The following is a 15,198-nucleotide window of genomic DNA, read 5'->3' as shown; positions in this document are numbered from 1 at the left end:
ATGAACATAATGCAATAATAGACATAACTATGGAACTGTTTTATAACCCAATAAATACTTTCTTGAATTGAGAATGCCTCCCTTCCAAGGATGTGTGTGGTCTAGGTAGCCCCTAGTTCCATTCCAGCTTCCCCTTATAGTTCATTCTGAATGCCGAGGCCAGACTCTGCTGATTCTCAAGGGCTTTTCCTTAGCACTCAGTATATCCTATATTTCTTCTATGATCTCATAGTTCCAACTTCTAGACTCTGCTCACACTCCCCCAGGACATCATCGTCTATTCCATTCTGTGAAACGCTGTAATCGTTTGAAGTGTTTTCTATAATAACTGATCTGTGTTTACTGCAGAGCCACTTCCACTGATCTACAGCCTTTATACATTGTAAAGTCTTCCCAGCAGGCCTCTCATTTTTGTACCACACTGTGGGAAAAGTCTGACTGTTTATAACCACAAATGCACAGCAATTGTATTGCAATTAAAGCTCAGTCCAACAATAATTAATTATTTTATTTTAAACTTGCAATTTTGAAAATAAAACAAGGAAGTATTCTACTAAGTATTCATAATTCCAGTTTAATTGATTGAACTTGAAACACTACTAGCAAGTATACTCTCAATGAAAACTCTCAAAGAGAATGGAAGGTGTTGGATCATGGATTTACAAAAGGCATAAATGGACTGAGGGCGGGACCGCAGAGACTGACCGTTGCCCAGGACCTTACCATCAGTTAATCATCCCCTATGTGTGATGTAAAGTGTTCTGGCTTTTTTTCCAGCTTCAAAAAGCTTCATAGCTGTAGGTTTATTTTGGTATAGTTTTGGGGCAGCTTACATAGCACAAAGAGTTAAAAAAACAGGAACCAATTAAATGAAACAAAAATCCTTCTGCTGTGAGGTACAGTAGAAAAAATTGATTCACATGCTCTTTTTTAATCCCAGTTGCTAAACTTTTCTACAAACGGTGACAGCACTTATGATTCGTGCTGCTAACAACTGATGTGGGGCAAAAATGCCCCTCTTTTAAAGTACAAGGAATTTTTAATATAATAGGGGGGTGCCAATATATTAGGCACTAGAGATGCGTGGGTCGACCTGTCACCCACAGTGCCCAGGGGTCAAACGGGTTCAGGCTGACTGCCACACACATTTTGCTGGTCGTGGGTGGGTTTAGGTTGAGCTATATTTCCGATCTTCTGATCACAGCTTTACTTGGCTGGCTTTGGCAGCCTCCATTGATTGGTGCAAGCCTGTCGCGCCCCTCCCCCATTTAATGATGTCATGATTTCATGATGTAAACTTGGAAAGTAAGAAAGCTTTGGGAGACACTGAAAAGATGGCAGTGTGGTTCAATGGTAAGAAAGATCCTTGAACCATTGCCATTTTTTCTGAACAGGAGCATTGGTCCGAGAAGAAGCTCTAAGCTCATTAGAGCTTATAATGATTTCCATGTAAAAGCCTCACATTTCTCTGAAAGCTTTCATAGTACAAATTACCTTACACAGCTGGGGACTTACTGATGAAAATAATATATTAATTGTATATGTTTGGGCATAAAAAAATATTAAAAATAAAATCACATTAAATTAAATGGAACCATTATAAGGGCAGTTATAATTAAAGAGCAAGTATTCTTCAAATACAAGACTCGACAGACAGAGGCACTTCTGGAATAGGTTTATTGGGGTTGCTGCTGTAAAACCTAACGCGTTTCGGGAGTAAATCCCTTAATCATAGGGCAACCCCAATAAACCTATTCCAGAAGTGCCGTTTGTTTGTCGAATCTTGTAAACGTTCACAGTGGGGACACTGTTTGACTGAACACCTGGTTACAGGCACATGCGGTGAGCAGTAGCGGTCCTTCTTTGTTCTCTATTCTTCAAATAGTAGAGGACACTTAATTGCTTTGGCTTTTCTGGTCAAGTTTTAAAAAAACTATTAGTAGAGGAAAAACCCTTACTTTTTCAGGATTTATTATGCTCCAAAAATGTCAAAAATCCAAATCCAAAAATACTCTATCCTGTCGAAACAATGTAGATGTCAATGGCAGATGGTCCCTTTAACAATTGCAACATGTTTTTTACCTTCAGGATTCTCAATAGTTTTGCGCTGGTTTTTATTCAATAGTCCAATAATTTTGAGTTTTTCAGATCGACAATTATAAAAAGTCACACAATTTTCTCACTGGTAAATTAAGGGCATGCAGATTTGGGAGTTTGGCAAATTTTAAAATAAATAAAGTGAGAAAAATCAGAGTTTTAGTAAATATAAACAAGCTGAGTGCTATTGTCCATAATAGTGAAGAAAAACTTGTTTTTAAGCTACAGAATATTAATACAGAGCACTACAAGATTTTTTTTAACTGACTTAATACTGATATTTTCCAAATTTTGTATACGATTTTTAGGATAAAAATATAAATTTCTGACTAGCCCATTAAATCAGTGCAATTAAGCCCCCCCCATCTGTGTTCAAAGTGTTCTAATATGTGGCTAATTGCCCTTCAGGACTTTAAGTCAGGTCACTGATATTTGGTGAAGGGATCGCTGTCTGGCATCATCTAAGCACCTTTGCAATATACATCCAATACACATTTTCTATGGTTTTTAAGTTATTTGTATATGTATTGCAATTGAAAGCAGTATATGTCTGTCCCTTTCTATTCTCTGCCCCAGTTGCTCTGGCTTTTGACACAATGTAACACAAGCCAAAGGATTCACAGAGTTGTTTTGCTTGTGGAGACTAACTTTTGTAACATTGTTTAAAATCTAACAGCTGGAGTTGGGCAAATACTGCTTTCAATACAATTACATTTACAAATAACTTTTAAAGCACTGACAATTAATACATTCATATTGGAAAGTTGCTTGTATCTTTTATTAGGTAAAAAGTTATATTTGAGGTTAGCATGTCCTTTAATATGTGCTTATAATTTGTGTCTATGAATGCAAATAGCCTGACTGTGCAAGGCCTATTAGGTAGATGGGGCTTAAAGGGACAGAAGCAGAGCACAGCACAGGAGAGTGAGCATTCCATATCTAGGGAGCTAAACTACTAGCGTTACTGTTATATTCATCAGGGTATATTTCATTGGGTAGGAATCTAGGGAATATCATAAATGCCAGAACTACTTAAACTTAAATTGTATTCAATATATCATATGATACGCCTCATATGTTAATTTGTACTGGGCCCCTTGTAAAAGTGTAGGTTTCGGATGGTGGTCTTGACATTAATCCACCATCAACCCTTCAGATTTCCCAGCCAAACAAATCAACATAAAATTGAACAAGGATCGTTCAGGGTCCATACATGGAGCAGCATCAGGCCAGAGTTGCCAAACTGAATTGACCTACAATATTTACAGTACTTGTGTATTTTTAGCTTATGTATAATTAGTGCATGTCTACTTACAAGTAACCCACAGCAAAATCATAAACCGCAATCTTGGCCACACTATCTCAGTCAATAATTATGCACATCTGATTCAGTAGGAAAACTGAATAATTAATGATGGATAAAATGAAAACATTTATACCATTTTAACGTTAATAAGCTGTTATTTGTTTTTTTTATTAATCCCAGTAAGAAGAGCACTTGGTGTTCTACTTATTGTAATGTAAAATATAGTTTAAGAATGTTTTCTTCGTCTTTTTTTCATCCCATCAGCTATTCATTTCCATGTCCCACTTCAATAACTTCCACATGGCCAACCATGTGACCAGTAACATAGTCATTGCTGTCGTACACCATAGCACATTCCATGTCTGAAGGGACCTGTTGGTATAGTGAATGGGAGAAGGGACTAAACCATCCTGGAGAGAAATCCCCTCCAAAGCTTGCTTTAGACCTGCCCAGCTGCTGGTTTTCTCCCAAGTGGGATTTTCTTTTTTTAGACGCTCTATACCCTGAAAGGTAGAAAAAAAAGTGTTAGTATAAAGTAAATAACATCTGTATCCATCAGCATTCCAATGGAGTGTGTAATATTTGCGGTATTGTGGAAAATAGGTTTTACAAACAACTCTATTTATATTTATTCCTTCTACTTGACATGTACAGTTGTGTTCAGAATAACTTTTGAAAAAAGTGACTAAAGCTCAAAATCCTTATAGTAGCTTTTATTTCCATACACGCAAATGCATTGGGATCACTGCACATTCTATTCCAAATCAAAACATGAAGAAAAATTCATCAAATTTGTGCTATTCCTTTACAGAAAGTGAAGAAAAGGGAATATTAGGCTGTTCCAAAAAATAGCAGTGTCTGCATTCTTCTTTACAAACTCAAACATTCAGGGGCAGATTTACTAAGCTCGAGTGAAGAATTCGAATGGTAAAAAATTTGAATTTCAAAGTATTTTTTTGGGTACTTCGACCATCGAATTGGTCAAATTCGATCGAATCGAATGATTCGAATTAGAAATCGTTCGACTATTCGATAGTCGAAGTACTGTCTCTTTAATAAATACTTCGGCTTCATACTTCGCCACTTTAAACCTACCGAGGTGTAATGTTCGCCTTTGGGGACCTTCCCCAGTACTTTTCTAAGATTTTTTTGATTTAATAAAAATCCTTCGATCGATCGATTAAAATCATTTGAATCGTCCGATCGAAGCATTTGTGCTAAATCCTTCAAATTCAATATTCAAATTCAAAGGATTTAACTTCGAGGGTCAAATTCCAGGGTTTATTAAACCTCAAAATTCGACCCTTGATAAATCTGCCCCCTCCTGTATAAACTGAAAAATGTTTCAAGATTTTGCTTTCCTTTAAATCACTGAACTAATATTTATTTGTATAACTAGTGTTTTGGAGAGCTGCTGCACATCTGTGTTGCATGGAGTCGACCAACTTTTGGCACCTGTTACATTCCACAATTCTTCTGCACTTTTTGGTTTTGCCTCAGAAACAGCATTTTTGATGTCACCCCACAAGTTTTCTATTGAATTAAGGTCCAGAGATTGAGCTGGCCAATCCATAAGGTCAATCTTGTTGGTCTGGAACTAAGATGTTGCTCGTTTACTGGTGTGTTTGGGTTCGTTGTCTTGTTGAAACACCCATTTCAAGGGCATTTCCTCTTTGGCATAAGGCAATATAACCTCTTCAAGTATTTTGATGTATTGAAACTGTGATCACAGGTGTGTGATAAATAAGTTCAACACCATAGTATGAGCAACATCCCTATATCATGATGCTTGTGCCACCATGCTTCACTGTCTTCACAGTGTACTGCTACTTAAAGGAAAACTATACCCCCCAAACAATGTAGGTCTCTATAAAAAGATATTGCATAAAACAGCTCATATATAAAATCCTGCTTCATGTAAATAAACCATTTTCATAATAATATACTTTTCTAGTAGTATGTACCATTGGGTAATCCTAAATAGAAAATTGCCATTTTAAAAAATAAGGGCCGCCCCCTGGGATCGTAGGATTCACTGTACTCACAAACATACCAACAAACCATACATGTTAGGTCACATGAGCCAATTAACAGACAGAGTTGTGTCTTTTGCTTCCACACTTCTTCCTGTTACAGTTAGAGTTGAAGTATTTCTGGTCAGGTGATCTCTGAGACAGCACACAGACCATCACGAAATGGTGGCTCAAGGCAAGAGATGTAAAAGGGTATATTAAATATATATTCCAGTTTGGTAAGATTCTTTAATATGCCACTTAATATGATATGAACTATCTGCTGTTTTAAGTGTTCATTTTGGGGGTATAGTTTTCCTTTAAATTCAGTGTTTGGGGGTCGTCTGACAAACTGTATGTGGCCCCTAGACCCCAAAAAAACAATCTTGCTTTCATCAGTCCACAAAATGTTGCACCGTTTTTCTTTAAGCCAGTCAATGTGTTCTTTGGCAAATCTTAACCTATTTAGCACATCTTTTTTTTTCAACAATGGGACTTTGCAGGGGCTTCTTGCCGATATCTTGGCTTCACATAGGTGTCTTCTAATTGTAACAGTATTCACAGGTAACTTTAGACCTTCTTTGATCTTCCTGGAGCTGATCATTGGCTGAGTATTTGCCATTTTGACTATTCTTCTGTCCATTTGAATGGTCATTTTCTGTTTTCTTCCACGTCTTTCAGGTTTTTGGTTGCAATTTTAAAGCATTTGAGATAATTTTAGCTGAGCAGCACTTCTTCATTTGTTTTTCCCTCTCCAATCAACTTCAGTTCTATTCAAAGTACGCTGTGCTTCTGAACAATGTCTGGAACGACAGCATGCACATTTGCTGCCTTCTTTTCTTAAATAAGGGCCATAATTGACACCTGTTTTTTCACAGAATTAATGACCTCAATACTTGAACTCCACACATCAATGATTCAATTACACAGAATCAGCAGCATGCATGTGATGACTTTTGGGTCTGCTGGTTTTCTAATACTTTACTACATCTACTAGTAAATTATTTGCCATGTACCAAAAACAGTGAGTAATTGATCAGGTTAGTGATGTTGGACTGCTATTATTCTGAACACAACTGTATGTAATATTAATTGGCCCATTTTAAGGCAGTGCACCACAAATGTCAGTGCTGGACCCTCTTTATTAATATTGTTGATGGTTTAGAAACTGAGAGGGGTCATTTACAAACACCCCAGTCACAAATGCATTTGCCAATCCTGTAGTTATGGTTTAGGGAATGACAAACAAACTTGGCTGCAGGACTTAGAGCTAGACAGTGGCTGAAAAGGCAAATAAAAGGGTTCATATACCACTGGCACAAGTTAGAGCACAAAGGGTTTTATGTTGTTTATTGAAAACTTAAAAATGGGATTTTAATTTGCTCAAAAATGTTCACATTTAAATCATGAATACTTCTTTTAGTTCTCCAAAGAAAATGCTGTCCTATAAGTGATTGGGTATTGTGATTTTCATTCAAATTCACGTGTTCATGTATTTTATCTTTTAATCGACATATGGTATGGGTATGTCCCACATATTTTTTGTACTCCAAAAGGGTAGAGGATACATTTGGCATTTTAACTGGCAACATATTGATCATATCATTTACTGTAGATGTGAAGCCAAATTTATTCCTTATTATAATAACATTACATGTCTTGTATAGATGCGTTATCTGTTAAGCAACAGATAGTTCATATCATATTAAGTGGCATATTAAAGAATCTTACCAAACTGGAACACATATTTAAGTAAATATTGCCCTTTTACATCTCTTGCCTTGAGCCACCATTTCGTGCTGGTCTCTGTGCAGAGATCACCTGACCAGAAATACTTCAACTCTAACTGTAACAGGAAGAAGTGTGAAAGCAAAAGACAGAACTCTGTCTGTTAATTGGCTCATGTGACCTAACATGTATGGTTTGTTGTTATGTATGTGAGTACAGTGAATCCTACGATCCCAGGGGGCGGCCCTTATTTTTTAAAATGGCACATACTACTAGAAAAGTATATTATTATGAAAATGGTTTATTTACATGAAGCAGGATTTTACATATGAGCTGTTTTATGCAATATCTTTTTATAGAGACCTACATTGTTTGGGGGGTATAGTTTTCCTTTAAGATTTCTCTCTCCTTCACAACTGAATTAAGTGAGATCCGACAAATCCATCAAATTAACGTGAGGTTAGTAGGTACTGAGCAATCATGCATCTAACAATTTTTCGACCTGTCAGAAAAAAAATCGGGCAGGTTAAAAGATTCTCATAGTTCACAGTAAAATGTATCCATTGTCTAATTGTTTGCAGGGCTAAGTAGGCCCACAGTTTTTCTAGTTTTAACTAGATGATATTGCTTAAAATGGTCTTTTTAGTTGATGGACATATCGTACATTTAAATGATCGTTTCAAGATAAGCTTGGTCTTATGATAATGAAAAGATCTTTTAAAAATCTATAGCCACCTGAACTTAACTTCAGCTCCTTGCCCAAACTGAGACCTGACTCTCTCAGAATGACAATGTTATTGAGGCAGCTCTCTATTATGACAGTCTCTCCATCTCTCATACCCCCCACATTAGTGGCGGTGGGGGAAGTGTAAGCATTCTGATCTCCCCTCGTTACCTCCTTTCTTCTTGGCTTTCAAGTAAGTTTATTTAATAAGAGCACCTAAGTAACTGTTATTTCCATTAGTGCTGGTACTTTTGTCAAAAATTCCAGTGTAGAGCAATTTTATCTTTAACTAATAAATTGTCCGTATGGGATACTTCTGAGGCTGACAGACAGACAAGGAGATTAGTCGTCCCACTATTAATCTCCTCCAAATGCTTTCCCACCAGCAATAAAGTTAATCACCAGTGGGAAAACATACAAAATGTTTTGCTCGCAAGGCAACTTCAGAAAGCAGGCAAGGTGACTTTGGAAAGCCAAAGTGAGATAACTCGCCTGTCCTAGATGAGATGAATTGTGGGCAACTAATCTCCTCTTCTTTCAGGGCCCTCACAGTGTGTACCAGATGATAGCTGTTGACTCACAAAGTGGGGTTACCCGCAGTGGAAATCCTATAAATTTCAGATGTGTTTTTATATGTGGTCATATAATCAGAGCAGGCCCGGACTGGCAACCCGTGGGTTCTGGCAAATGCCAGAGGGGCTGCTATAAGGTCCAATAGAAAGGCCGTATTTAGGGGGCTGATTGGGCCTCTGTGTACCTGAAATTCCAAGGCCTATTTTAATTTTCAGTCCGGACCTGCATCAGAGTGTGCAACCCACCTATGACAACCTTTATATGGGTTGGGGAAAACCTATGGATGTGATAACCCATTCCCGCCAATGATCCACTGTTATGTTTTAGATGGGATAAGGGCTGGAAACTTGAGGGTGCCTGTGTGGGTATTTGATGTACACCTTCAATAGTTCGGGGCTGTACCTGAACTCACAGTTTCCTTGATATAGAAGTGAATTAAAATGACCCACCTAAGACTTACCCACTTAACCCACTCTCTTTTATGGCAGGTCCATTATTTGAACATTGCAGATGGTTGCTCTAAACAGTCATCGTCATTTTTCTACTACTACTTAAAGCTGCTTCTGAATAGTGCAGACAATATATAATATAATTAACATTGTTCTTCTGGGTGTAGAGTGTAGTGAAAGAACTACCTGAATGGCCTCTATTTCTGCCATCAGAATAGTGAGCCTACCAGGAGTTTAGTAATCAGACTAGCTGTAAAACAATAAAAACCTTCCCTTGGCATTTTATTTTATTTCCAAATTGGCCAGGGTGTTGCTGCACGCAGAATATGGAACAAAGCACTCTTTTACAAACTCACCATGTTTTTTTAACCAACTATAGAATAAAGCAACACACAGTGGATATAAAGCGAAGCATTTCTAGCAAATTTTATGTTACAAAGGTTTTATTGCATTGGTTTTTTTTTCCCCAAAATGAAAGCATCTTGGATAGAGAGCTAAATGAAATGTATTTTAACATTGTAGTTCAGTAACCAGTTATAAACTACAGAAAGTCATTTTTCTTTAAAGATGTACAGCAGTGGCAACTTCTATTTGAGCTTAAATTTGCTAAATATTTATTATTCCCCCAAAATACATCCATCTGATGTTGAACTATGTTAAAAAAAATACTTGACAACCTTTAGAATGGAGTGTTGTGTTATTGACCTACACGCACACATATTTTAATTAGTGTGTGTATAAACATGCATAGCTAAAGAACACCCTGTATGACTAACAAAGCAGCAGATGTAGATTCCAGCTATTTTCCAATGTGCAGAATTCATTTAGATTTCGTTTTTTGTACAGGTTACACAAATGCCTAAAAGAGGTAGCTACATCTAAACAATACCTTTTGAAATAGAACAAACTCGCATTTTGAATTTTAGGGGCCCATATGCTAACAGTGCAGGCAATACAATGTGCAAAATCGTAGTCAGGTTTGACCAGCATAAAGATGTACGCTTGTGCTATTTTTATCGGCGTAGCAAATGCACCTATTGTGCCTGACTGTGCACACAGTGCAACATGAAGTGGCACACAACTGACACGGACCACAGGGATTCTCACACACCCTCTTTTTGGACAACTAAATTGTGCACAATTGAATGGCAAATAGGTGCAAGCTCAAGCCCAAACAGAATACTATTCACAGATTTACAGGAACACCGTTGCACTTGCCACAATTACACTAGAATTCTGGAAAAAAACACGGCAAACTGCAAAAATCTTTTGCACTCAGTACTTTGCCTAATTGTAATTAAGGCCCTAGATAACTTAAATACCAGAGGGTGCAGCTGTGGTTATTATTAAAAAAATAAAAGCTATTAATAGAACACTGGTGACTTAAAAGGAATACAGCAGACATGATTGTCTTTGTACTGTAAATATAAGCAATAGACTCCCAAGCAGAACAGTTTTTTGGAATATATGGACTTGGTTTTTCCATGGTTTGTTATGCTCAGACCCATCGATACTAAAATATGTAATTCAGCAGGTCCATAGATTACTGTATAGCTATTACAATGCAGCGTTAAAGGAAAACTATACCCCCAAAATGGATATTTAAAGGAATTCTGTCATGATGTTTATGATGTTGTTTTTATTTCTAAATTACACTATTTACACTGCAAATAATTAGGGATGCACCGAATCCACAATTTTGGATTTGGCAGAACCCCAGAATCCTTTGAGAAAGATTCGACCGAATACCGAACCCTAATTTGCATATGCAAATTAGGGGTGGGAAGGGGAAAACATGTTTTACTTCTTTGTTTTGTGATTTCCCTCCCGCCCCTAATTTGCATATGCAAATTTGGATTCGGTTCGGCCAGGCAGAAGGATTCGGCCAAATCCCGAACCGAATCTTGGATTCGGTGAATCCCTACAAATAATTCACTCTACAATATAAAATTTCATTCCTGAACCAGCAAGTGTATTTTATTTAGTTGTAATAATGGTGTGTAGGCAGCCATCTCAGATCATTTTGCCTGGTCATGTGCTTTCAGAAAGCTCCAGCACTTTAGGATGGAACTGCTTTCTGGCAGGCTGTTGTTTCTCCTACTCTATGTAACTGAATGTGTCTCAGTGGGACCTGGATATTGAGTGCTGTTCTTAGATCTACCAGGCAGCTTGTGTTAGGGAGCTGCTATCTGGTTACCTTCCCATTGTTCTGTTTAGGCTGCTGAGGGGGGGGGGAGGGTTGATATCACTCCAACTTGCAGTGCAGCAGTAAAGACTGACTGAAGTTTATCAGAGCACAAATCACATGACTGAGGGCAGTTGGGGAACTGACAATATGTCTAGCTCCATGCCAGATGCCAAAATTAAATATAAAAAAAATATAAAAAAATCTGTGTGCGCTTTTGAAAAATGGATTTCAGTGTAGTTGGAGCAGCACTATGCGTTTTTGAAAAAAACTTTTTTTCCCATGACAGTATCCCTTCAAGCGACAAATCTCACCAAACTGATATATATATATATATTTAAGTAAATATTGGCCTTTTACATTTCTTGCCTTGAACCACCATTTCGTGATGGTCTGTGTGCTGCCTCAGAGATCAAATGACCAGAAATAATGCAACTCTAACTGTAACTGTAACAGGAAGAAGTGTTGGAAGCCAAAGATCGAACTCTGTCTTTTAATTGGCTCATGTGACCCAACATGTATGGTTTGTTTGTGTGCACCTGACTCTTACGATCCCAGGGGGCAAAAATGGCAATTTTCTATTTAGGATTACCCAATGGCACGTACTACTAAAAAAATGTATATCATTATGAAAATGGTTTATTTACATGAAGCAGGGTTTTACATATGAGCTGTTTTATGCAATATTAGAGAGACCTACATTGTTCGGGGGGGGGGTATAGTTTTCCTTTAATTGTATTCTCTATTGCACTGACAATTATGTATTGCAGTTAAGATAAGTTAAAATAAATGTCCTGTGAAAAGGTTAATTCCCTACTGTTTAAATTGGCACTCGGCAAGTTATCCAAAAAGCCAGTTTGCATATGGCTGTACAACCATACACACTCCCACACACGCGCACTTCTCATAACTACAAATGTATTGATTAATAACACATGAGCTTAATAGAAAACATTGCTTTTTTTTACTGCACCAATGGAGTAAACGGATTTCAGCAAGTGAAATGCTTTGCATTCAGTCGAATACTAATTGAATACAAATAATTTTTTAACCTAATATTATTTTGTCACATTTGTATACAGAGCTTCTCTGGACATGCAGCTTCATGTCCCATAAGGAGGGGGAAAAGCTGAGGCATTAGAAAAATTCAGTTCCCTCTCCAAGCAAGCACTATCCAGCATCAAATGTTCACTTGAAAATGTGAGTCCACTTCAAAGAGTCCTTGGCACCGTCAGCTATGAGAAAGCCTTGTTGGCTGCTGCGTAGGAAGGTTAGCAGGAGAGAGGCACAAGAAAAGCCCAGTATTAGTCTTTTTTTTTTTGTGATGACAGTTCAGGCAGAGATATGAACAGCAAAGGAATATGAAGCAACAGTGTCCAGAACACAGGTACAGACAAAACTGATGGATGGTGGTGGGTGTGTTTCTTCATAGGAAGCATATTTTCAGCCAATAAAAAAAAAAAAATGATTTCTTTAATGACACATTCATTAATAATAATATGTAATGTCCTGTGCATGGAATGCTTGCACAGAAACCCTCAGACCACATACTGGTAAGGATCTGCTTTTCCCTTTTCTGGCGTGGCAAGAGGACTAAGCCACCCTATTGAGAACGGGTGGCCAAATACTGCCTTGAGATTCATCCATCTTGTTTTTTTAGCCCATCTTCTCTCTTCCTTTTTCAACTGTTCTATTCCCTGGAAACAAAAAGATCAGACATTTTTGTCAAGAGTGGTCTCTTTCTTAGGACAAGATCATCTCTAATGAATACAGATACATTTACAGTTGTCCTGTATAAATACTTGGTGATAAAGACCAGGGAATAGGTGCTCGGTTACTTAAGGTTACTCTCCCTGCTGTAGGTTTAGGGGGATTACCCAACACCTCTAGGCCACCAGCATCACAGATCAGTCAAATAAGTAAACTGGAAATGTGTTAAGTTTTAGCAAAGCATTAAAGAGAAAAGAAAGTTAGGGATGTTTAAAGGTTACAGAAAGCATTGAGTTGGCTAGGTCTTTGCTCGTTGTGTATTGCTTGCTATTTGATAAAGAAAATGGCTCCACTTTTACAAAACTTTTCTCATGTGGTTTATAAATACTGTAGAAATTCAGGTTCATGGCTATTACCAACAATTTTGAGCATATGAAAAAACATCAACATTGTCTTTAAAGCAGGACTAAACCCTAAAAATATATATGGTTGAAAATGCCAAATTTTACATACTATTGCACCTGCCTAAAGTTTCAGCTTCTCAATAGCAGCAATGATCCAGGGGTCACCATCTTGGAAAGTGTCTGCGACACTCACATGCTCAGTGGGTTCTGAGCAGCTGTTGAGAAGTTAAGCTTAGGGATTGTCACAAATAATCAAGGAGAAAATTAGGTTGTGCTGTAATATAAGTTGATGCTACAAGGCTGATTATTAAATTCTGGTGCTAGTTGCACTGGTTTCTGAGCAGACATGTAGTAATTATCTGTATTAAGTACTAATCATCTTTATATTGTGACATTTCTATTCTGTATATACAGTATATTGTGAGTGGGTCCCTAAGCTCAGTAAGTGACAGCAGCACAGAGCATGTTCAGTAAATCAACAGAAAATAAAATGGGGAGCTACTGGGGCATCTTTGGAGACACAGATCCTTCCCTGATAAAGGGCTGTGGTTCACTTGGGCTGGTACAGAAGCCCAAAACATAATGTACAACATTTTTAGCCTATTTCTTTAGTTAAACTTTAGTTCTCCTTTAATACGTGGACTACTCAGTAAGTCAATACTAATGCAACATTACACAAAGGCAAACAAATGTGTCTATATGTATACAATCATATTTGGAAGTAAGCAGAGTAATTCTTCCATAGGATTACATTTTGTCTTTTAATGTATACTTTAGGTTTAGTAGTTAATAGTCTCTGCTTGAGAGCCTGGTGCAGCCTTAGATAGCCATCATGAATTATTCATTTTTGTTAATGAATTAATAAATTTACATTTATTGTTTTACTTCTGCATGAAAAATCTATAAATAGTTGGTTAACTATGTACATGAAAAATCTATACTTTCCTTCAGGGGTTGGCTGAGAAGAGAAAGGAACCCCAAGTAGCGCAGAAAGAATGGGGATAAATAAATAAATAAATAAAGGGTGTCACACCAAATACTGAACTAAAGCTCCAAAAGCCTAAGGGTAGGGACACACTGGGCGATTTGGGGAGTTTTAGTCGCCTGGCGACTAATCGCCGCGACTTTTCTCCCCGAATGCCTCCCCTCGCTCTGCGCCTGGCTAAAATGAAAAATCGCCTGCGCTAATCACACGCGGCGATTCGTTTTCCGAAGTCGCCCGAAGTTTCCTCGCGAGGCAACTTCGGGCGATTTCGGAAAACGAATCGCCGCGTGTGATTAGCGCAGGCGATTTTTCATTTTAGCCAGGCGCAGAGCGAGGGGAGGCATTCGGGGAGAAAAGTCGCGGCGATTAGTCGCCAGGCGACTAAAACTCCCCAAATCGCCCAGTGTGTCCCTACCCTTAGTGTATCCTATTGTTCTCCCTTATGGTAGCAGAAGAGTTAAAGGCTTTACCTAAAGTAGATTGCAGTCTTCCAGCAAGTCATGAATTGATTAAAACAACCCACAATAATCCACATTCAGCTCCATTAGATCACCATTCTGGGTACTGGGTGCATTCAGACACTTGAAACAATGGTTTGAGAAATGTTGCTAATTTAAATACAGGCTTCTCTTTCTTTTAAATTCTTTTTATTGAGTTTGCAATAAAATAAATAAACTGACTTGACTATTTGACAATGACATACATATATATGTCTATGCAAATCCATGCAAATGAAGTTCAAAAATGTTCATAACAATAAACAATAAAACAAGAAATGTTAAAACAAATAGACCTGTTCTTTTCCCTTAGTTCAAGCTTGACAAAATAAGTTTCAAGATCCAGTCAAAAAGAATTAATGGATAAATCAGAAAATTATGTGAATTGTTTAGCTTCTATATAATATAACTTTGTTATAATAAAACACTTCTTTCTTTCAGTGTAGTGTAAAGTTACATTCTCAATGGCACTTTAAATTTGAGGTGGTAAGTCCTGACATTACTTTATTACTTTACTTTATTAAAGTA

General features: G+C 37.5%; 1 protein-coding gene across 8 annotated transcripts in view; it reads right to left on the bottom strand.

Moving 5' to 3' along the window:
• Positions 1-2,851: 2,851 nt before the first annotated feature.
• The window catches only part of zdhhc3.S (zinc finger DHHC-type containing 3 S homeolog), a 34,691-nt gene continuing 22,344 nt past the window's right edge, over positions 2,852-15,198 (bottom strand). For 6 of the 8 annotated variants that reach the window (XM_041567179.1, XM_041567180.1, XM_041567177.1 and 3 more), the window contains one exon: positions 2,852-3,906. In XM_041567179.1, coding sequence (XP_041423113.1) covers positions 3,664-3,906 — 243 coding nt within the window. In that variant the 3' untranslated portion in view covers positions 2,852-3,663. 8 annotated transcript variants of the gene reach the window in all.

The sequence above is a fragment of the Xenopus laevis genome, chromosome 6S (assembly GCF_017654675.1).
Source record: "Xenopus laevis strain J_2021 chromosome 6S, Xenopus_laevis_v10.1, whole genome shotgun sequence".
Lineage (NCBI taxonomy): Eukaryota > Metazoa > Chordata > Amphibia > Anura > Pipidae > Xenopus > Xenopus laevis.
Note: the sequence above shows the minus strand (reverse complement) of the source record. Positions and strands in the feature narration are given on the sequence as shown.